The sequence below is a fragment of the Periplaneta americana genome, chromosome 5 (genome assembly GCF_040183065.1).
Source record: "Periplaneta americana isolate PAMFEO1 chromosome 5, P.americana_PAMFEO1_priV1, whole genome shotgun sequence".
NCBI classification, from domain to species: domain Eukaryota; kingdom Metazoa; phylum Arthropoda; class Insecta; order Blattodea; family Blattidae; genus Periplaneta; species Periplaneta americana.
In genome coordinates this window covers 86,156,655-86,179,402 of record NC_091121.1, presented here as the reverse complement: position 1 = coordinate 86,179,402, position 22,748 = coordinate 86,156,655, and the positions used below count along the sequence as shown (strand labels likewise).

The 22,748-nt window shown below is 36.3% G+C and overlaps 1 protein-coding gene across 1 annotated transcript; it reads right to left on the bottom strand.

Moving 5' to 3' along the window:
- Positions 1-269: 269 nt before the first annotated feature.
- Positions 270-21,253, bottom strand: LOC138699942 (acetylcholine receptor subunit beta-like 2). Its single transcript, XM_069826151.1, has 10 exons — positions 21,154-21,253; positions 10,477-10,953; positions 9,016-9,170; positions 8,649-8,693; positions 7,164-7,270; positions 6,017-6,227; positions 5,675-5,873; positions 5,260-5,412; positions 1,790-1,962; positions 270-984 (listed from the first exon to the last, which is right to left on the bottom strand). Exons 1-10 carry the CDS (start codon positions 21,230-21,232, stop codon positions 781-783), a joined length of 1,803 nt encoding a protein of 600 aa, XP_069682252.1. The 5' UTR covers positions 21,233-21,253; the 3' UTR covers positions 270-780.
- Positions 21,254-22,748: the final 1,495 nt, after the last annotated feature.

Sequence of the window (22,748 nt, the reverse complement as noted above, 5' to 3'; positions counted from 1 at the left end):
TGTGCGAATACCATGGAATGTGAATAAATACAATACAATACAATGTCATAATGAGATGCCAACAAGTAAAATTAACTACTTATTTGTTGTTCATGCCAAAATTTACATTTCCAAATAATCGCTTTCACTGCCATCCGATCATAAGATATTCTCTTTCCATATTTAGTAGAGTCCATTGAAACTGAAAAACTTGCAGCATGTCACATTTATTCTTACAAGATATTGACATTTTTGTGGCTTAGGAAAAATTACAATGAAATATTTCATAATCGTGTTTTTAGATATTTATTTTCTGTATAGAAACCTGATTTACATATTAAAGTGTTATCCCTCATAACATGTATTGACATTTACATAATATACAGAAACACATACAGAACTCGAGAATACTACTGTCCTACCGAGTTGCTATGTCGCATCTCGGTTTCCCCCATCCGTTTCTGCTGGCCCTTCCGTAAAGGTTGGTAGCTGGGGTGTTAGGCTTTTTCCTGAAAATATTTGCTGTACGAAATTAGAATTCTACGTAATATTATACAAATGTTTAAAATAATTTAAAGAAATGGTCCTGTTGTAAGTAATTGTCACGTGATTTCCCCCGTTTCGACTACTCTGCGACATAACTACACATTGGGACAGCATAAAATGTCATACGATTAATAATTTTTATGTAGTGCACACCTAGAAGTGCAAACAAAAGCAATATCGTGTTGATTTATGAAAGTTTCATGTATCTCAAATTCTGATTTTACATCTGTATTATCATCTTCAAGATGAGTCTGTTTAGTTGTATTTAAAGAGAAGTACTATTAGGAAAATGAAATAAATGAAACAAGAAATGCGATCAATAGCTTTACCAAGTATTATCCAATACTGCTGAATTTCCTGGTGCTTCGTTGTCGAACTTGTCATATTTCCTGTAGTAATAATCGAACAAGTGTCGTTTTCGCCACAATTTTCCTGTAGATGGTTGTACGTTTTGCCTGCCTGTAACGAGTAACATGGAACAATATACACGTTACAGACTAGAATAAAAATTGTAATACCGATAATTAAAAAGTTATAACTTATGCACGCGCACACACGTACGCACACAAACACATTACATCTTTAGTTTGAGGAAGTAAAACAATTACAGTTCAATTGTATTAAAATCATAGTGCTGTATGTCTACATTTCTTTTACGTCAACTTACTTATACTGTAATACAATTTGTGGAAAATATGTCATTTTTCTGATTTCACCACGTTAAAACTTAACAGCTTTCTCATAACACAATGTTAAAAAGTTTTTAGAATTAAAACTATCGTATACTGTACATTTTACATGAACTTGCTGATGTCAATATCTAGGTAGGACTGATTATACTAATAACTATTCCTTTAGTTGTGTGATTATATTCATATGTAGTAATTCTTTTTTTAAGCTAATACTTGTATACAGGAATGTATTTTCCTGTTTGTGATTGTATTCACGTATTCAATCTTTTTATTGTATTTTATTTTTATTTCATTTTATTATTATTATTATTATTATTATTATTATTATTATTATTATTATTATTATTATTATTTATTTTTTAAGTTAATACTTGTATACCGGTATGTATTTTCCTGTATGTGCTTTGATCCTGGCTGAGTGGGAGAGAAAGCTTGATGGCCTTAACTATGTCAGAGAAAATAAAACTGTTATTATTATGTCCTGAAATTTGCAACAGAATTCAATGTACCCTACACAATGTAAAACTAAGTAATATTACAATGGCAATAGAAATGTTAATGTTTGGCATTACCTCTGTGTTGACTTGAGGCAGCAATAACAACAACCGTGTAAAGCGAAGTGAGATGAATGCACACAGAATGGCAGGGGGAGGAACTGCTTGTGAATAGCGTGTTATGCAGATAACCAGCGTTGATAACAAAACTGCCAAGACTCCAGCTACCATGCTCCAGCTATACATCTGAACTGCAACAGATATTATTACACATAAAGTGAATTATTTACCTATTTAAATATGTCCGAATTATGAGTGTTCGTTGTGCAGAGTATGTATAAGAATGTTCTTCCCTATCCATTTACTTTACTTGAATTTCTTTCACAAATTTATCTCATATCTTGATATAATATCATTATAAACTTCATTGGAATCGAAGACAGCTTAAAAGGACCCAGTTGTTGAAGTTATAAAAAGGTTATCATGATAATTGTGAAGAATATAATAATAGTAATGAAATAACAATATAACATAATAATGAGGGTGGTGGTGGTGGTGGTGGTGGTGGTGGTGGTGGTGGCGGCGGCGCCGGCGGTGGTGGTGATGATGATGATGATGGTGATGGTGATGATGATGATGATGATGATGATGATGATGATGATGATGATGATGTGTTCTGCAGACTATGTACATCGTCCCTATCCATTTACTTTCTCGAATAACTTCCACAAATTTATCCCATATATCCCGATATAATATCTTCATAAACCTTACTGCAATCGAAGACAGATCAAAAGGATCCAGTTGTTGAAGTTATAAGAAGGTTATGGTGATAATTGTGAAGAATATATTAATAGTAATAAAATAGCAGTAAAACATACTAATGAGGGTGATTGTAATGATGATGATATGATGATGGTGGTGGTGGTGGTGGTGGTGGTAGTTGTTACAGTGATAGTGATATTGATGGTGTATGGTAATGATGATTATGAAAAAAGGAGGAGAATGATGAAAACAGCAAAAATAGAAGAGGAAAACTGAAAGACGATGGCGATATTGGTAACGAGTGAACAGAAGATCTGAATAATAGGCCTAGTGTTAGCATATACAGTCGACTTCCAGTAATTCTCGTGCGGTTAATTCACTTTGCGGATAATTCGCGATCCTTTTGACGGGGGAGGGGCGAAGCAGGGGCGTATTTCTGGCCTGGCGGATCCTAGAGGTGGCCAGGGTACTTTTTCAAGGCTCGGCGGCGCCTGGGCACTTTTATAATTTTCATATTACCGTTAAATTTTGCATTTATAAAAAGTAATATTTTATTCATATTTAAATAATTTCATAAGAGGTCTACTCTGCAAACTTTACAACCTCTATATCTAAATTCGAACCCATGTATTTTCGTCTCAAATTCCATAAGTATTTCTACGGAAATAATGATGATGATATGATGATGAAGAAGAAGAAGAGGAAGAAGACGAAAACGAAGGCGACGACGACGAACACAACTACTACCGGTACTACCGAAATCCCAAAGTTAGGACACTTTTTTGATTAGAAATACACCACTCGGGCGAAGTGACATTATTTACCGTTTTTACTCGATTTACGTTTTCCCCCTCCTCACAAACTTCTATCCTCTCCCTCCCCTTTCCAACATCTTTCGACCAGCGTTGCCAATTGTAGCAAAATATGCTATGCATAGCAGAATTCACGTTTCATAGCGTAACATTCATAGCATAATGCTAAAATGTAGCATAATTTCATTGCAGATTGTTCAATGTACTAACTACAGCCTGTAATGTTGTAAATTTCGTCAGTTTCAAAATGTTTTGCATTGCTTCACATTTTGAATTTTTAAAAGTGTATTTTAGCAATGAAATCTGTGAGAGTAACTTTTACTGGACTTTAAATAATAATACAAACATTTGCGGATAATTCGCTATTTTCGATATTTCACAGTAGTTCGTGCATTAATTACTGCGAATTATCGGCAGTCTACTGTATGTCTTTGGAAAAACAGAATGGATGCCCATGATGACGAGACAGAAGTAACGTGTATGTTCTGGGTGACTAACGTGACTACTCAGTTAACATAGTTCCCATTAGCGACTAAAATCTTCTATTGGTTAGCGGAATAGTAACTTCTCTCTATTGACCTCAAATTCCACAAATTTTACAATAATCAAAATCCTCAGACTACGAATAAATTCGTCAAAAGAACTGTTGTGAATCTGAACGATTTTCCATTAGGTACATACGCAATTCAGCCTTGCCTAAAGATTTATATTTTTCCTTAGCTGTCACTGTATTACTGTTTGCTGTTTAGTCAACTGTCCGAAGACAGGTATGAATCTCACTAGTGTTACCAGCAAGACATCACTTATAAGGCAACTAGGCCAGGAGGTAATGGGGTAGGGTGGCTAGTTCCTTTCCCCCTCCATTGCATATATCACCGACTAGCTGCATATTACACTAATCATACTTCAGATGCATATAAACAGTAATTGTTCTTTCTCTGAGACATCGTCAGGCCCGTTGCAGACTAGCGTTAAAAGGACGCTGTGACGCAGCGTTCCATTGATGCGCGGTTTAAAAGTACATTGTTCTAAGTGACCAATACACACGTGGTTCCCGGGACGCAACGTCAGGTAGAGACAGAAGGCAGTGACGCAGCGTTAATTATCTAGTTGCGGGTTCTGCCAGAACGCGGCGTCACCGTTGGCTGCTGCGTTCTGGCACTTCATTGTTGACTGTTGTTCAGTACACACATGTTTCTATCGACTGTAGTATGAACAGCAAAATCGACGTAGAACAATGCGTCATTATGACGCTACGTGTGGACACAAGGACGCAGCGTTAACTAAATAATTGGACGCGCGTCTTTATGATGCAATAGATGTACATATCAGCCAGAACCTCAATCAGAGGTAACTGTATTACTATTGAAAGATATTTGGAGCCCTGTACACCGTGAATGATGAAGCCTGCATGTAGTTACGAAACGTTTACTTACTTACTAAAGCCTTGGTTTTTTCTGAACCGACGCATGCGAAATGCGAGGCTCGCGTCGCACAAATCCGGACTACACGAGAGATAGTGGTTTCTATAGTTGCGAGGTGCGCAGACCTGGCATCTCACAGTTATAGAAACCACTCACTATATCTCGTGTAGTCCGGATTTGTGCGAGGCGGGCCTCGCACCTCGCACGCGTCGGTTCAGAAAAACCAAGGCTTTATGGCTTTTAGAGAACCAGGAGCTTCATTGCCGCCTTCACATAAGCCCGCCATTGGTCCCTATTCTGAACAAGATTAATCCAGTCTCTACCATCATATCCCACCTTCCTCAGAACCATTTGGAAATGTTAAATTCAAGGACGCAGTGGAATACCCAAAAGTATATTTCTGAACTTCAATAATGTTATTTTTATGTTCATTACACATAAATTTCAAAGGACACATACATACATGGATCGCTTTGTATAGTTTGATATTTTGTGCGGGATTATAGTTCAGTTCATTTTGTAGACTTGTTTCTATCTTATAACTTACCTAGGCAAGGAACATGCTCAGCAGGAGCTGGTAAAATATTTCCAATAGTTATTGTGAAAAGTGAGAGCAGCACCAAACATGCACACAACACAGAAAGTCTGTCAGCTCCCAGTGGTGACATCCAGAACGAAAGGAATATCAACGCACTCACCACTGAAAAGAATGGAAGGTTGAGTCAGTATACACAACTGAAAAGTGAATTAATTGTACAGTTTAAGATAATATAGATATCATCGATAGAAATCAATAATAATAATAATAATAATAATAATAATAATAATAATAATAATAATAATAATAATAATAATAATTTTCTGCTATAGTTATTGATGCCATTAATTCGAAGTGGAATTTGCGAAGTATCAAGTCTGCTATTACATTCCGCTAAGATATGTAAAACAGCGTTAATACCTACCTAACAATGGTGTCACCAGCATTGTCGTGTGTGGATGATTTTGACGTCTTACTGTGATGCGAATGGTGAGGGTACCTGATGTAGATGAGGTTAAATCAATGATGTCGACGTCTTGACTCCATGGATTCTGAGTGATTATGGTCTCTGACTCCATTTTGATCACTTCCCACTCAGATCCTGTTCGCTGTTCATCTTCCATCTGTCATCAGAAACGATCAGAAAATAATATTAACCGTTCAAATGAGAGCATAGTACGGTAATGGTAGAAGACAATGATGTAAACATTTCTTACGTGGACTTAATTTGTAATTAAACAAACGCCAATCTGTAGCCCACACTTACCACTGTGTCATTTCCTGGAATGAGTTCTAAGAATTGCTGTTGCGACCAAAACCCTAATTGCAGTTCACAAGTATGTTCATCCTTGGGCCATCGATCGAGATTGAGGTTACACCAAGCCTCAAGGTGCACAGATGGCGACCACATAACAGTCCCATCAGACGTTATTGTCATTCCTGCATGCCCCAGTATATTTGCTCCATGACCAACAGCACTGGAAATTGCATAGACAATTTATATTCCTCCTAAATATCTCTCTATAAGTAACTAATTAGTCGAAAATAATGTTATGAGTAGAGTCTAGATGTAAGAATGAAGAAATTGTAAACTACAGTATATAAGCAAATATGCCAAATTTACTAACAATGTCATTATAAATATGTGATTACAACTGGCATAATTATAATAAAATAAACATACATGAAGATATTATGCATCGAATGCGGAGACTAAGAGGAAGGAGGAAAATAGGGAAGACTGGAAGATGTTGGATTTGCAGTGAAAAACCTGCCCTGCGTGGGCAGAAAACTATGATATGCCAATTAATTTATATCATTTCCTGTCGTTGCAATGTGACATTTTCCGTCTCTATCGCCGACAGGGAAATTGCAGAAACAGCAAATAGTAGATATATGAATTTTTATGCTTTCACGGTGACTGATTAGGATTAGCCTTTCTGGTAATTCACCGTGTCCGGGAACTTGAAATTTTCAACGTTCTGAAACTACATACAGATTCCATCATCAGGGTAAGACCAGACAGGTCGTCTACTCTAGTCTTACCCTAATGATGGAACCTGAATATAGTTCCGAAACGTTGGAAATATCAAGTTCCAGGATAAAGAAAATAGTGGAGTTGTCAAATTTACTTACGCATTAAATACTCAAATGTTACGGTTTTAACCAGTAATAATTAATACCATAAAAGAGAAATGTCTCTTCTTAATAAATCTGATTTTCAAGTGCAAAATATCAGTCTTATTCTTCGTTCTTATGGATTTAGGCATTTTGACCTGTTTGTACATCAAGAGAAATGATCTGTCCATCTGATTAGAATACGTCCAACATACAGTAAAATATTATATATTCTCCTCTGTAAATAAAGAAATATATATTCATATACTAACATATTTTATGATGTGAATACTTACTTATAAAGAACAATTTCTGGGACCCATACTTCATGTTCATTTACATGTACTGACTTCAAACCTCCGTAGTCTTCTGGTTTCCAATGCATTTTCTCATCCATCCAATGCTGCAACATTTTACGATTTCGAAAGTAATTGGCTTCGTTTCATGCAGAATTGAAAACAAAGGCTTTTCTGTAGCACGCAACACTAAAACCTTCAACTTTTATCTGGTTAGGTTAGGTCAGCTTCGCTTATAATTGTTACGTCATAATTTTTTTTCCCGGTATTCGTGTTAGTTTGGGTTAGGTTAGGTTAGTTTCGCTACAGCTTCACTTATAACTGTTACGTGGTAAATTTGTTTCGGTATTCGCGTTTATTCTGAAGTTTTCTATCTCCTTATTTCACGTCTTAAGTGGTTATTTTATGATACTTATCAACTGCTATGGTTATCTAGCGTCTGAGTGAGATGAAGGTGATAATGTCAGCGAAATGAGTCCAGGGTCCAGTGCCGAAAGTTACCCAGCAAGTGCTCTTAATGGGTGAGGGAAAACTCCGGAAAAACCTCAACCAGGTAACTTGTTCCAAGCACAATTTTAAGCCGTGCCCGCTGGTTTCACGGTCAAGCATGCTAACCGTTACTCCACAATGGTGAAGTTCGCGTGTTAAATAACCACTTTTAGGTTACCTACACCGGCCCATTGTTTCCAATTTTTAGCTATTTTCTAATATATTTTCAAATCAACTGATGTCCTATATGAATTCTTCACATTCCAAACTATCTTCCCTCTGAATTTCCACTTTTCTCGTCAAAAAACTTTGTGTCGCGTACTACAGAAGAACCAAAACAAATTAAGGCTGAGAATATTTGAAATATTTCAAAGATAACAATCAGATATGCAGACAGTGTAATAGTCAGATCCATGTAGAATATTAAATAAAATAAAATAGATTGTGTATTGTAATTTACATCTAGGAAAAATATGTAACTGACTTAAAACACATTCTTACAAATATTAGAGGTCTTAATTGTGAATGGGTATAATTCACAATCTATACCGTATATGACATGTTTCAAGAGAGATATATCATATTTAAACTAGGGATGCGAATCAATTTCATAGTAGCCTGCCTAATTGGTTAATCAGTAAAATTAATTTTTTCATTTTAACGAAAATAATTACCAACAAAGCGGATTAGCTAAAGAGTGAATTAGCTTGAATTAAAACACTTTAAGTTAGAAATATCCAATAATGATTAATTATTATTTCTTTAATGTACAGTAGTAAATCTACTACATTAAAACATACAATTAACTAATTACTGTCCACAATCTTAATTCTATAATAGAAAACGGCTAAATGTTCTTACATCATTCCGAAGTCCAATTACATTACAATCAAATCGAATTTTGTTCTAAATTTGGATGAACTTAAGTAACTGGTCAGATATGACTCAGATTATTCACAGTTATTTTTTATTAATGATCAAATTGTAGGCCTTTACCATTGGCATTATTCCATCAACAGAAAACACTGAGCGCTTTACGTCCTGCAACAAAAGAATCATATTAAACTATTCAATTCTTCACATACATTTTCACAAATAAATACATAGCCTACACTTGTCTAAACATCGTACAAAACAAATAAATATACAACTATGTGATTAATCAACCTTATCTGTCTTCCTATTAATACATTCATCCTTTTATTTACTCATCGCATTTTTCTATATTGCTTCTGTTACTTCGTAATGAATTATTAAATAAATAACAATATATCCAACAGACTACTAAATGTGTGACTTGAGTTCCTTATAGCCGTGTATGCTTTTATTTAAAACAAAAAGAGTTGCGAAAACACTAACTCACCAGTCTCACATGATGAAAAGTCAGATGCATGAAAACTGCAACGCGGTGATCCTCATGCAAGACAGGCAGTGCGTACGGATTGTAATTGGAAAGTAAGTCTTTACGTAGCTTTTCAGTCATTGTAGCAGGTTTCGGTTCCACAAGTTCTATTTTCTCTAAGAATATAAGAAATACGACTGTAGATAACATCAATCAAGCAATACATTTTTATAAACGAATAGTAAGTAAAGTAATTTACCATTACCAAAGTGTAAAAAATGTTATTTTGTTTGGGACTGCGATTCCATAATACAATAAGTGCTTATTACTAGAGCCTTACGTATGGTTACTTTTAATACACGTTAGGTACCAGCTTCTCTTAGTATAGATAGCGCAGCGCACAATTTCCCTCTCACGCTACGGTAGGCCCTACTGTGTGTTTACGTCTAAAATATTCGCAACCCTATTGTAGAAAACAATGAAACTACTGTGCATATCATGTTCAGGCTATAATTTAATTTAATTTTCAAAATAAATAATTTGCTTGAAAAAATAGTCAACGGAAACCTCTAGCCATTTCTCAGCAAAGAAGATGCTGGATACGTAACATTCTCGTTGCTGTATATTCTATCTACAGTAGGTGGATCCATATCGTTGTAAGAGAATACCTAATTGAAAATTCCTCTAACAATATCATTAAGCAGGTTCTGAACCTGGAAAGGACTGCTTTAAAGATTGGGATGCACTTGTTGAGCGAGAATTGCATACTTGTAGGCCTATGTAAGTGTATAGGATGAACTTTCCTTTACTAGAAACCTAAATTATACCTGTCATGCTGTTTAATTGTGAATCCTGTTCTTATGTTGCAAAATAAATACACAAATCAAGAGCAGACAATTACATAACGGATTCAAGGATGCTTTTGGAAGGATTGTTTCCAAGATTGTTTAATTAATTTCGACCGTGTATTGTGACAGACATATACAATAATTAGCCTTTTGAGCTGAAGTGCTTGGGATTAGTTCACCTATGGCTAACCTTGGAATTCACTCCATTTTCTAGAATTACACAAGATAGTAGGCCTATTAGTCGATAGGTTATTAACGCATATCCGCTATATGTGGCGAGAATGTCAGAGATTCTACTGAAATGAGAGTACGAAAATGTTCACTCTCATACAGTACTGACTATTACCACAGTCTAGTATATATAGTCACGAAGCTCAATACGTAGTAAATATGAATACACAGATAGTTGCTAAGCACTAGGATCGCTACTATCTCCTCATTATAGACAATGCGAAATAGTACCGGCACAGTCTATTGTTCCTAGCACCCTCAGAACTCAAGCTTCGTGACTGTATATACAAGACTGTGCTTATTACTCCATGGAAATTGTTTTATCTCTGTAACATTCATAAGTAACTACTGACTGAAACTAAAAACTCACCGACAGTGTTCACTATACTGCAATTAGACCTACCTGTATCGTTGGCGATTGGACAATCGTACAACCATTTTCCCACCACTCCTGTCCACGTGCAGAAACTGAAGTAGAGTACGGGAAGCGGGGTCGGGTCTGTCCAGAACAAAAATGGCACGTCGTCTCCTTCCTTGCCCACCTGTATGTCGCCCTTGTAGCTGACATGCACCCAAAAGCCCCTCAACTCCACAGGCGACAGAATATCTACTGTACGAGCCGTGGCCTTGGTGGAACTGCGACGCAGACGCCTGATGTCGGAGAAGGTATTCCTGCCCGCACCCAGCACCACCTCGTACACCGCCTGCCCTTCCACAGGCGACGGGGCGGATGACAAGAGGAGGTGCGCGTCGCTGCGGGCCCGCACCAGGAAGCGAATCGTGATGTTGTCACCAGAATGACCTCCTGATTCGGATATATGGAAGTACTTGTTGTATCCATAGCCGTACGTGAACATTATCTTGCAGTCGTGAGGGTTCACTGAAATGGAAGGAAATTAGACTAAGTTTATTACAAAATCAGTTGCAAAACTCTTTTACTTATGTAGCCTATGTTATCCAAATATTTATCCTGGAAATGGATACAGAAGTCGTTTGTAAGTGCATCACGTCATTAGTTAAAATATACATGCTGTTGCTTGACATAGAGTTAGGGTCTATTAACAGTTGGGTTGCCAATTCTGCGTTTCGTTCATTCATAGCGACAGATAATACTATTAATTGGGGATAATTAGCGAAGTGTAGACTGGGAAGCATGAGAATAGTTACAAGTATTACCATAAAGAACATTTCGGTTAACTACTCGAATTATTCCGATGAACCACAGAACTGGGGCGCACGGTTAGTCCAATCACTGGAACTGGCTATCCCGGTGAATTCAAATGAAATTTATGTGGATAAAAATAGTTTTCGGTGGTAGGTTTCCACTGAGTACTCTCGTTTTCCCCTATTGGCGTACTACCATTACTCCGTTAATCAATTTTCATACTGGAGCGCTGTATACTATAATCTTTTCGCTGTAAGAAAAATCCTAATGTAAACAATAGCACGTGACTGAAGTGAGGCTTCATTGGCCGCTGTTTGGCGTCATAGATTCTCAGTACGTGTTCCCGCCTACTGTTGTACATTCTGTTTCATGTTAAACATTTCCCGTTACTCGTCAAGTAGGTCTAACCTCACTACAATGCATTCGTTTGCTTAGGAAACATTTACTTTATAATTACTGCAATTAAATTATTTTTAAGTCTTATGTCTTCACATTGGACAATTAAGGATGCAGAAGCCATACTACAGTACCATGTGCTTACGTGAACAACTAGGAGCTCAAGTGACGCCAGCTTGTTACAAGAACAGACTACCTCGGTATTACTGTTGGTATTCATCCGCGTTCATAGTGCATAAAAAATATAAAAGTAGCTTTTCTTTTACATATCGTTTTATATATGACTGAAGCTATATTTTTCATCGTATTTAACAACTAGAATTCAATTTTTTACTTTCAAATAATACAAGATTATGGTTTCCAAATACGAAGTATATTTTCCTGTGTCGTGTGACTGTTTCGACTGGGAGCCAATCACGGGTATGACAGCCACGTGCTTATGTTTACATTAGGATTTTTCTCACAGCGAAAACAGTATACCTCCACGGTGCACCAATACTGCTGCGGCAAAGAGCCTAAAATTACGGCTCGTCTCTCCTAGAACGGAACAGTTAGGTAAATGATAGTCAAGTAAGCTTACCCACCATTGAAGGGAAAATGTGTCAGAACTGTAAGTCTCCTCGCGATTATTGATATATTGACTATTCTGTTTCTCACTACTGAAACAACTTTGTCTTTTTCCCATTACTTTTTCCCTAGTACAGAATTTCCAAGCATCTTCAGAAGCTATTCCTCTTTCTTGAAGGACAGGGTCGTAGGAGGTCGGTTTTTATGAAGGTTGGCCACGTAAATTACATTATACATATTATTTCACGTAAATTAATAAGTTACAAGTCTTTTATATGCTTGAATGTGTGTAATGTTTTTTAATTATAAAGCCACAAAATGTACAGTACATATTTTTTAGCTTTTATTTTAAAGTTATTTAGGAATAAAACCCAAGTTCGTCATACTTGCTAGGTAAATGTTTTTCTGTGTAGGCCTATATGTTATCTTAAACTTTTATTTTAATGCAGGATAATACTAACTTAAAAATCACTGATTATAAACTCTTACTGAATGCTTCGGAACTATGCTGTAAACTGAAGTTGATTGTCTTCCATCCTTTAAAAATGTGTAGAATATCAGATTAAAATATGATCACAAATAATCTAGAAATTTGTAGTAAAAGTCAAAGGTGCCGCCTCTGGGAAAGTGTCCACAGAGAGAGTTCTCAAAAAGACAACGAATTTTATGTTTTAACTTTTAATATTGGCTTCTGAGGCCGGGACTTCTTTGGTCAGCGGATAAACAAAAATAAACGAAGATGTCATTATGAACAAAGACACCATCCATTACCGGAATGATATACGAAGTTTGGCAAAAATATAAAGACAATAGACGCCAGTAGAAATCGTGGAAAACACAATGACAAAAAAACACACGATTAAAACCGTCGGCAGCCTTTGATGACTAGCAAGCTCTGGGAATAATGTCGACGGACTGAGAAGCTACGAAACACTAATGCAGTGTCGTCGTATCGTTTCAAAGGATAGAAAAATTGAAGAGCTCGAATGAATTATCGCAAATAATGCATGCTGATAGCAAGGAAACTCGAGTAACAATTTAACACTCTGTTTAAAGAAAATTTTGAATGTATTGCATTTTTTTTACATTTATGACATAAAATTACGCATTTTACGCATATTTTATGAGTACATGTCATGTAGAAATTAAATTTTGACGCGTAACTTCCCAACACTGGTTGTTTCTGCACTGTATAATGTTTCATGGACTTGTCCGACAGCTCACTTCTGTTTAACCATTCCTACCCGCTAGGAAATAATAAGACTCCTGTATCAGGGTCGCCAGATTCGAGATGAGTGGTAAGTCCCAATATATGCCCCGAGAATCTAACATGCCTGATTTTGCATCAAGTTCGAACGATCTTCAGGCTAGCCATTTTTATTCAGGTACAGTGTTCATTTGGGTATCACAGATATATGACGAAACCTTCAGCTTTACTTGTCATCTGTAGGAAGATATGCTAATGGTTTCTTCAGTTGAGTTGCACTCACCATTACTATGAGCCCCCTACCCAGGCTTTCTGTCAGAATTTACTGTCATAGTCAAAAGCTTCAGTTTAGATGCGGGGTAGTATTACATCAGCCTTCGTTAGCTGCTGGCAGTAATGCCCAGTAATCACGAGGAGACGTGAAGGTCAAAAGAACCGGTTTTCGTATTTATAGATTAGTCATATACTGTATTATCTACTCAATATATGAGATTCTTTACCAACTTCGTACTCCATTTTTGTTGCTCTCAGGACCTTCGTTCTGTGTTACGTAACTAATGTTTTCGTGACGGATATTACCTTTCAGTTCTTACAGGGTGCATGGGTTTGTCTTGGATAGAGCATTTCTAATATACCCAATAGATAAAAATCGCAGAGGGTTAGGTTGGAGGATCGAGGAGGCCAAAAATTCCTACTAATAATTCTGTCCTACTCGAACATACGTTAAATTTCTTGCATCGAAATATCGGCTGTATGAGCTGTGGCTGAGCCTGTTGGTAGAATGCGAAATCACGCTCCCTGCCAGTTAATTCTCTAAAGAAGGGGGTCCGATGGTATGCACGTATGTGAGGGAATCAACTGCATTTCGAAAGATAATGGGGACCTATAATTCTTTCTTCACTCATGGCGCACCATACATAATTTTTTTCGTCATGGAGGGGTACTTCATGAACGATATCAGGTTTCCCAGCACTTCAGTAACGACTGTTTTGTGAACACACGTAACCATGGAGATGGAACCATGCCTCGTCTGAGAAAAATATTAAATTTGAGTCTATTAATCCGTTATGAATATTATTCAGCATCCACTCACAAATGCTCGCCTAAGTTCAGAATTACCCGGTTCAAGAGCATGTATCTTAGTTATTTTATACGGCTGCAACTTTAACAATTTAGTAGCTTTTTGCACAGACAGAGCCATAAGAAATTCGTACATGTGAAAGGCGCTTAAGTGATTTTCTAGAAGACTATTCCCATCGATGACCAATGCCATCTAATGTTTCTTCTGTGAGAACCCTACACCGTCTGTTTCGTTTCTTAGACTGAACACTTCCCGTTGCCTGAAATTTATTATAAAGATTATGAATTATTGTACGTGATGGGATTTTTACATCCGGGAATCGTGTTTCAAACCGCCTTCATATTTGGCTGGCAGACTGGGTTAACAAATGTGAATCATAAATATATAAGTTCCCTTACACGTTGTTCAGTAGTAAACATTTGATTAACCATTATACAGTTTAGAGTTTACACTTATTCACACTTTCACTTTAAATGCACAAGAAAACACAGTATAATATGTATCGTATCACTCGCCAATCACTTGGACACTGATTCGTTAACCTTCACACGAGCCTGAACGAATACGTGCATGCTTGCATCATCGCCTCTGCCAGCCCACCGTTCCCCGCCACGAGTGCGTTAGCAGCGCATAGTGAAAACCCCGCGCTCCTGTCCACACCTCATCTGATCGCTCTGTAGTATGCCTATTTGATATATATTTTAGATAATATTACGTATTAATATCCAAATTGTTGTCCTAAATGTTGGATCATTGTAAATTTTTTTTCAGGTTTACACATGTTAATAAGCTCAGAAAATTTTATTTTACTCTATAGTAATTCATACATTTTATAAAACCAGTTCTGTTGTTTTAGGTGGTATAGTATTTAATACGTTTACCACTAGATCCGAAATTATCTGATTTAAGTTCGATCGAGGGCAATGGGAATTCAATTCTTAGTTGGTTTATTTTACGACGCTTTATCAACTGCTATGGTTTTCTAGCGTCTGAATGAAATGAAGATGATAATGCCAGCGAAATGAGTCCAGGGTTCAGAGACGAAAATTACTCAGCATTTGCTCTTAATGGGTTGAGGGAAAACCCCCCCCCCCCGGAAAAAATCTCAACCAAGTAACTTGTCCGAATCAGAATTTGAAACCGGGCCCGCTCGTTTCATGATCAGGCGTGCTAATCATTACTTCATACAGGTGAACGATGGGAATTGAAGGTACGATGAAATTCTTAGTGTCACTTGGAAGAGAAAAAAACGAATGTCCCATGCTGTAGATTTACATCATTCAAAGATCCTTGTCCCTGATAAGAAGCCTCCTGGCAACATTTCTGGCCACTTGTTCGTCACATCATAAAGTTTCCTGTTTTACATATATATCTTTGCCAAACAATGCTTTTAATTGAGATTGCAGATATCTAAAGGAAACCTCATGGCATCGTGATAGCTTGTAGCTTAGGTAGTATAAAATGTGAGGATGGGCTATTTATCGAAGACTAATAGAAATATTGCTTCGAAATATAAATTATATATATATATATATATATATATATATATATATATATATATATATATGTTTTCACATGTTAATTAACTATGTTAGCTTGTTGACTAGTTTCACAAACACAAGAACATAAAAGATACATCACACTAATATACGAAAACAAAAACAAACACACAAGATTGCATCCTCATTCAAGAAATTAAATCACAACATCGGATACAGAATACGAAACACTTTACAAAAGCATCTCAACATACGAACAAATACTACCACACATGTGTATACTAATTCAAATGCAACCCTTGAAACAACTTCTATATAAGACAGACAGACAGATCATTTCAAACACATTACAAAGAAAACATTACAGCCATAATCAAATCACAAACATTTCCACATACGCAGAATCCATCACAAAAGGCAACCACACCTACTAAATACACTAGAACAATACGAAATATACAAGTACACAAAACACACACGCATACTATCCTCCACACACAACTCAATTTCGGAACACATACACTTTTTGACTTCACATTAATTTACACACCCCAACAGGAAACGCAATCAGAAGGCGCAAAGTCAACTCAGTTATGATGATGGCCCACAATTTGAAACTAGTCAACAAGTTAACATAATTAAAACATGAAAGCATGTAATTATATACTTTATATTCTGAAGTGATATAGTGTTAAAAGTTGTGTAATCAAGATGTAGAAATGTTGTGGTTCGAGATGAGTTAAAATGTGTATTACCTTTTGTCTATATTTAAGAAATTATGAAAAATTCATTTTACGTTACGTATTTCAAACTTAAGTTTAACACTGACGATGATTAAAATTTGTTAAATTAAAAGCTTTAATTCACCACCTTGTGAAATTATGAGAGTTTGCTTGATGGTACCATACCTACTTTTCCTTTTTGATTAGCTTTGGCGGCAAATCACACCGAAACTAGTCAATAAGATAAAGTACCATTTTAAGTTTCTTAAGTTAACACAGTGAAGTTTAAAACTTGTTCATTTAACAAGTTTTAATCATCATTAGATATAGGTTTACAAGTGTTAAATGTGCGTGAATTAAGAAAGAATAAATTAGTTTATTTTGAAAAATACCAGTGCATAAAATACTGATATCCTGGCTCCTTGATTCTTCGTAAAGTACGGTAATACTATTTCTGACTCAGCCTGTGAAATTATGAAGGTATATAGATAACGTGTTTTGCCGGTACAAGAAAATGTTGCGTTTTACAAATAAAATTGAAAGTATATTTTGAAGCTTACCACGTTCACAAACTTATCTTCTTCGATGGAGAGTGTAGTAGCCTTTGAATTTACAGAGTATATATATTCATTAGAAACTAATCAGATCCAGTTTAATTCAATTTTATAATGTGGTTTTATTATCTTTACATACTTTTCCATCTATTAAGCTTTTTCGGACCTAAACTAGAATAACACAAAGAGAAATTTTCTGGACGTGGAGTATGGATAAATTAAGGCCTTCATCTAAGAGAAAACTGGGTATCATATGAACAATACTTACTTACAAATGGATTTTAAGGAACCCGAAGGTTCATTGCCGCCCTCACATAAGCCCGCCATCGGTCCCTATCCTGTGCAAGATTAATCCAGTCTCTATCATCATATCCCACCTCCCTCAAATCCATTTTAATGTTATCCTCCCATCTACGTCTCGGCCTCCCTAAAGGTCTTTTTCCCTCCGGTCTCCCAACTAACACTCTATATGCATTTCTGGATTCGCCCATACGTGCTACATGTCCTGCCCCTCTCAAACATCTGGATTTAATGTTCCTAATTATGTCAGGTGAAGAATACAATGCATGCAGTTCTGCGTTGTGTAACTTTCTCCATTCTCCTGTAACTTCATCCCGCTTAGCCCCAAATATTTTCCTCAGCACCTTATTCTCAAACACCCTTAACCTATGTTCCTCTCTCAGAGTGAGAGTCCAAGTTTCTCAACCATACAGAACAACCGGTAATATAACTGTTTTATAAATTCTAACTTTCAGATTTTTTGACAGCAGACTGGATGATAAAACCTTCTCAACCGAATAATAACATGCATTTCCCATATTTATTTTGCGTTTAATTTCCTCCCGACTGTCATTTATATTTGTTACTGTTGCTCCAAGATATTTTAATTTTTCCATCTCTTCGAAGGATAAATCTCCAATTTTTTATATTTCCATTTCGTACAATATTCTCGTCACGAGACATAAGCATATACTTTGTCTTTTCGGGATTTACTTCCAAACCGATCACTTTACTTGCGTCAAGTAAAATTTCCGTGTTTTCCCTAATCGTTTGTGTATTTTCTCCTAACATATTCACGTCATCCGCATAGACAAGAAGCTGATGTAACCCGTTCAATTCCAAACCCTGCCTGTTATCCTGAACTTTCCTAATGGCATATTCTAAAGCGAAGTTATAAAGTAAAGGTGATAGTGCATCTCCCTGCTTTAGCCCGCAGTGACGACTTGGAAATGCATCAGATAGAAACTGGCCTATACGGACTCTGCTGTATGTTTCACTAAGACACATTTTAATTAATCGAACTAGTTTCTTGGGAATACCAAACTCAACACGAATATCATATAACACTTCCCTCTTAACCGAGTCATATGCCTTTTTGAAATCTATGAATAACTGATGTACTGTACCCTTATACTCCCATTTTTTCTCCATTATCTGTCGAATACAAAAAATCTGATCAATAGTCGATCTATTACGCCTAAACCGCACTGATGATCCCCAATAATTTCATCTACGTACGGAGTTAATCTTCTCAAAAGAATATTGGACAAAATTTTGTACGACGTCAACAAAAGTGATATTCCTCGAAAGTTATCACAGTTGGTTTTGTCCCCCTTAAAAATAGGTACAATTATGGACTCCTTCCATTGTTCTGGTACAATTTCCTTTTCCCAAATAGCAAGTACAAGTTTATAAATTTCGCTATATAATGCACTTCCACCCTCTTGTCTTAATTCTGCTGGAATTTAATCAATACTTGGAGACTTGTACTTTTTCAGATTTTCTATCGCAATTTCGACTTCTGAAAGCGTGGGTTCGGGTATAAATGGGGTAGCAGTTTGTATTTCAATTTCGTCCATATCATTTCTATTTGGCCTATGTACATTTAGTAGTTGCGCAAAATAGTTTTTCCATCTGTTTAGGATTGATGGAGAGTCTGCAGGCAAGTCACCATTCTCATCCTTGATCACGTTTACCCTTGGCTGATATCCGTTCTTAAATTCCTTTATACCCTTATATAAATCTCGAATGTTTTTATTCTTACTATTTGTTTCTACCTCATTCAGTTTTTCCTTCAAGTAACCTCTCTTTTTATTCCTAAGTGTACGACTTGCTTCCCGTCTTTCATTGAAATAATTATCTCTCTTCTCCTCAACTGGATCCTGTAAGAATTTCAATTTTGCTGTTTCCTTCTTTCTACTACCATGCAACAATCTTCATCAAACCACGGTTTCTTTTTCTTAGTTTCATAATAACCTATGCTCTGTTCAGCTGCAATTTTGATACTATCTCTGATATTTTTCCACACTCTATTAACATCTAATTCTTTCTCAACTTCGTCGGAACTTTCTAAAGTGGCAATTTGAAATTTCGACCTGATAATTTTGCTTAGCATCCTCATCCTTTAATTTCAAAATATTGAATTCAGTAATATTAACTTGTTGCTCTACTCGCTTGGCTACTGATAATCTTTCTCTTAATTCTCCAATTACCAAATAATGGTCAGAATTACAGTCTGCACCCCTGAAAGTTCGAATATCTACTATACTAGTATGTCTCCGTTTATCTATCAAGATGTGATCTATTTGGTTGTGTGTCAATCCATCTGGAGAAGTCCAAGTATCATATGAACAATATTATTCATATCCTAAATGTGTTTGAATCCTTAACTACAGACCAATTATTTATTCCTGACAGCTCAGCGACGCGAAAGAGGGGAAGTAATAGGAGTAGTGGGGAGAGCTCAAGAGTAGAGATAAGGGCGAGCAGTCGGTAAAGGAATGCAGTACCGGTACAGCTTAATAGTGTACCAGAAACATACCGCTCTACCGCATGCATGACATCCTATCGCTACGAAGGCAAGCGAGTGAATAACCCAAACACTCCTTGGTGTAACTAAATGGACTCACCTGACCCAGGCGCATATCTCAGGCGACTGTCAGGACTAAATAATCGTACTGTATGTATGTTCTCGCGCAACGTTAAAACTACATCTTTCACTGTGTACTGTACACCGCAACCCGAATATTTTCCCGTTATAACAGGTCTCTGTTACCGCAACATATTGAAACTGCGAAAATAGTGCAAACGTGCTAACAGAATCCCAAACACAATTTTCATTTTATATTTGGAAATAGATTTCATATTATAACTATATATTTATATACAGAATGAATTGAAAGCCTACAAACTTCTACTGGTTACAGAGTACAGGAGATAGAAAACAATGATCAAGAACCAGATGTTTGTAACACAATAGGGTCTTAATATTGCGTTTTATCTCCTCATTTTAAAGAACTGACACAAACATAATTATTTGTGCCCCGGCGTGCTGGTCTAAGGTAATATGCCTAGGACTCACGTTACAGAATGCGCACTGGTTCGAAGGGGAATTTTTACATGAAACTTCTACCAGTGCCCACCTAATATCGTGATGAATTTGAAAAGCTACAGTACGATAGGCAGCGAAATCCGGCTAGGGAAACCAGCTATAATGGCTGGGAGGATCATGGTGCCCTAAATGGGCTGTGTCGCCATGGATTTAAAATTCTAGTTTATTATTTGCAACAAATTGAAATATCACGTAGAATGTTACATATAAAAATAACAAAGTAAATTTATGACCCTAAATTACAATATAACAAACTTAGATTAGTGCAAATTTTGTTCGAAGCATGATCCTCCTATTTCAGTAGAGAGACTGTTTGTATTAGCTTTCTATCTGCTATTGTTAAGTGTACTCTGTAATCACTAAGTATGTCGGTAGTCTTTCGGTTTATTCTGTATAAGAATATAGAAACAGCAAGAAGTTCAACGTGTGACAAGTCAATCGAAGAAGAATAATAAAATTAATAATTATTAATCATCAGACTTCCATTCTTAATCGCACCTTCTGTAATGCCACCGTCTTGAGCAAGAGAAGTATCGCTGTAGAGCCACAATGCTAAGAGCACAAGCTTGATGTCCATAGCGACGAAAAGTACAACGTCAACTGAGAGGAAACTTCTCGATAACTCTTTATCTTGGGTCTTCCGTTCAGCCTCATATTTCATTTTCATATCCCTCACTGGAGTGTTTGGGATATCAGTGTTTCGTTTTGTTTTTGTTTCGTCTGGACACAATGTGGCTCCATTATACTGATTGTCAAATAATAGAAAAATGCCGCTCAGGGAACATTCATTATGCATTTTCCTTTCCATTCCTAATCGATTTATTTATAGACATAATAATGATGACGGTGAAGACGGTTCTGATGTCATCACCTCATTCTTATTACAGTCACAGCAAAATTATCATAAGGCCCACACCTTTGGAGTAACTGTTAGCGCGTCAGACCGCGAATCCAGGTGGCCCGGGTTCGAATCCTGGTCGGGGCAAGTTACCTGTTGGAGGATTTTTCCGGGGTTTTCCCTCAACCCAATATGAACAAATGCTGGGTAAATATCAGTGCTGGATCCCGGACTCATTTCATCGACATTATTACCTTCATTTCATTCAGACGCTGAATAACGTGAGATGTTGATACAGCGTCGTAAAATAATCCACTAAAAAGAAAAAAAATATATATAAATAAAATATATTCCAATATATTACCGATGATACTTCCGTAATCATCATTTTAAATCGAGTTCAAGGGGAAAAAAAATCACTCTTCTGCCCAGATTCGAAATCGGCTCGATGGATTTGTAGCTATAGTAATTATTTCGTTTTAGCCACGGCTATCATTTTGAATTTTAACTGCCTACGTATACACATGGAAAGTCTCTATTGTACAAATTTATCTTCTACGTATTTACCATGATAAAGTGAGTTGTTAGTTAAAGTATCATATGGCATAATGTGGTCTTTTACAACAGCGTAACACTTTAAACAGAATAAATACTTACTCTCGTTATTATACTTCTTTTGAGACACAATAGTGCATACAATGGGACTTTACAGCAGCTATGTAGAGTTGGCACTTTCAATTTCTCCTCCACGTTCTCTAGACTTGTGCATTTTCAATTCGAAGCTTATAACGTAATTAGTTTTGAACTGCACAAAATAAAAAAAAATAAAAAAATAAATAATAATAATAATAATAATAATAATAATAATAATAATAATAATAATAATAATGTTATTGCCAGCAGTGGTTGAGTTACAAGTTTTTGGCACAGTTGCCTACACAATAAAAGGATACGGAATTATGCAAGCTACTGAATATTACATACTTATGACCAGGGCCAGTTTTTTTAATTAGCGATAAACGCGAGGTGAGGCTTACTGTACAGATACACCAGCACCAAAAAATATGTGCAGGTTTTATCATAAATATGAGTGATTTATGGCAGTAAATTTTGGTGTGAATTTTCGTGAATATTGGCTGTTTCTGCGAAAAATCTTCATTTTTGCGATAAAACGCAAAAGAGAATTTATTAAAAACAATTTTAAATAAATATAATATACTAGTTTTGAAGAAGTTAGGTGTAAAAGAATCGGGAG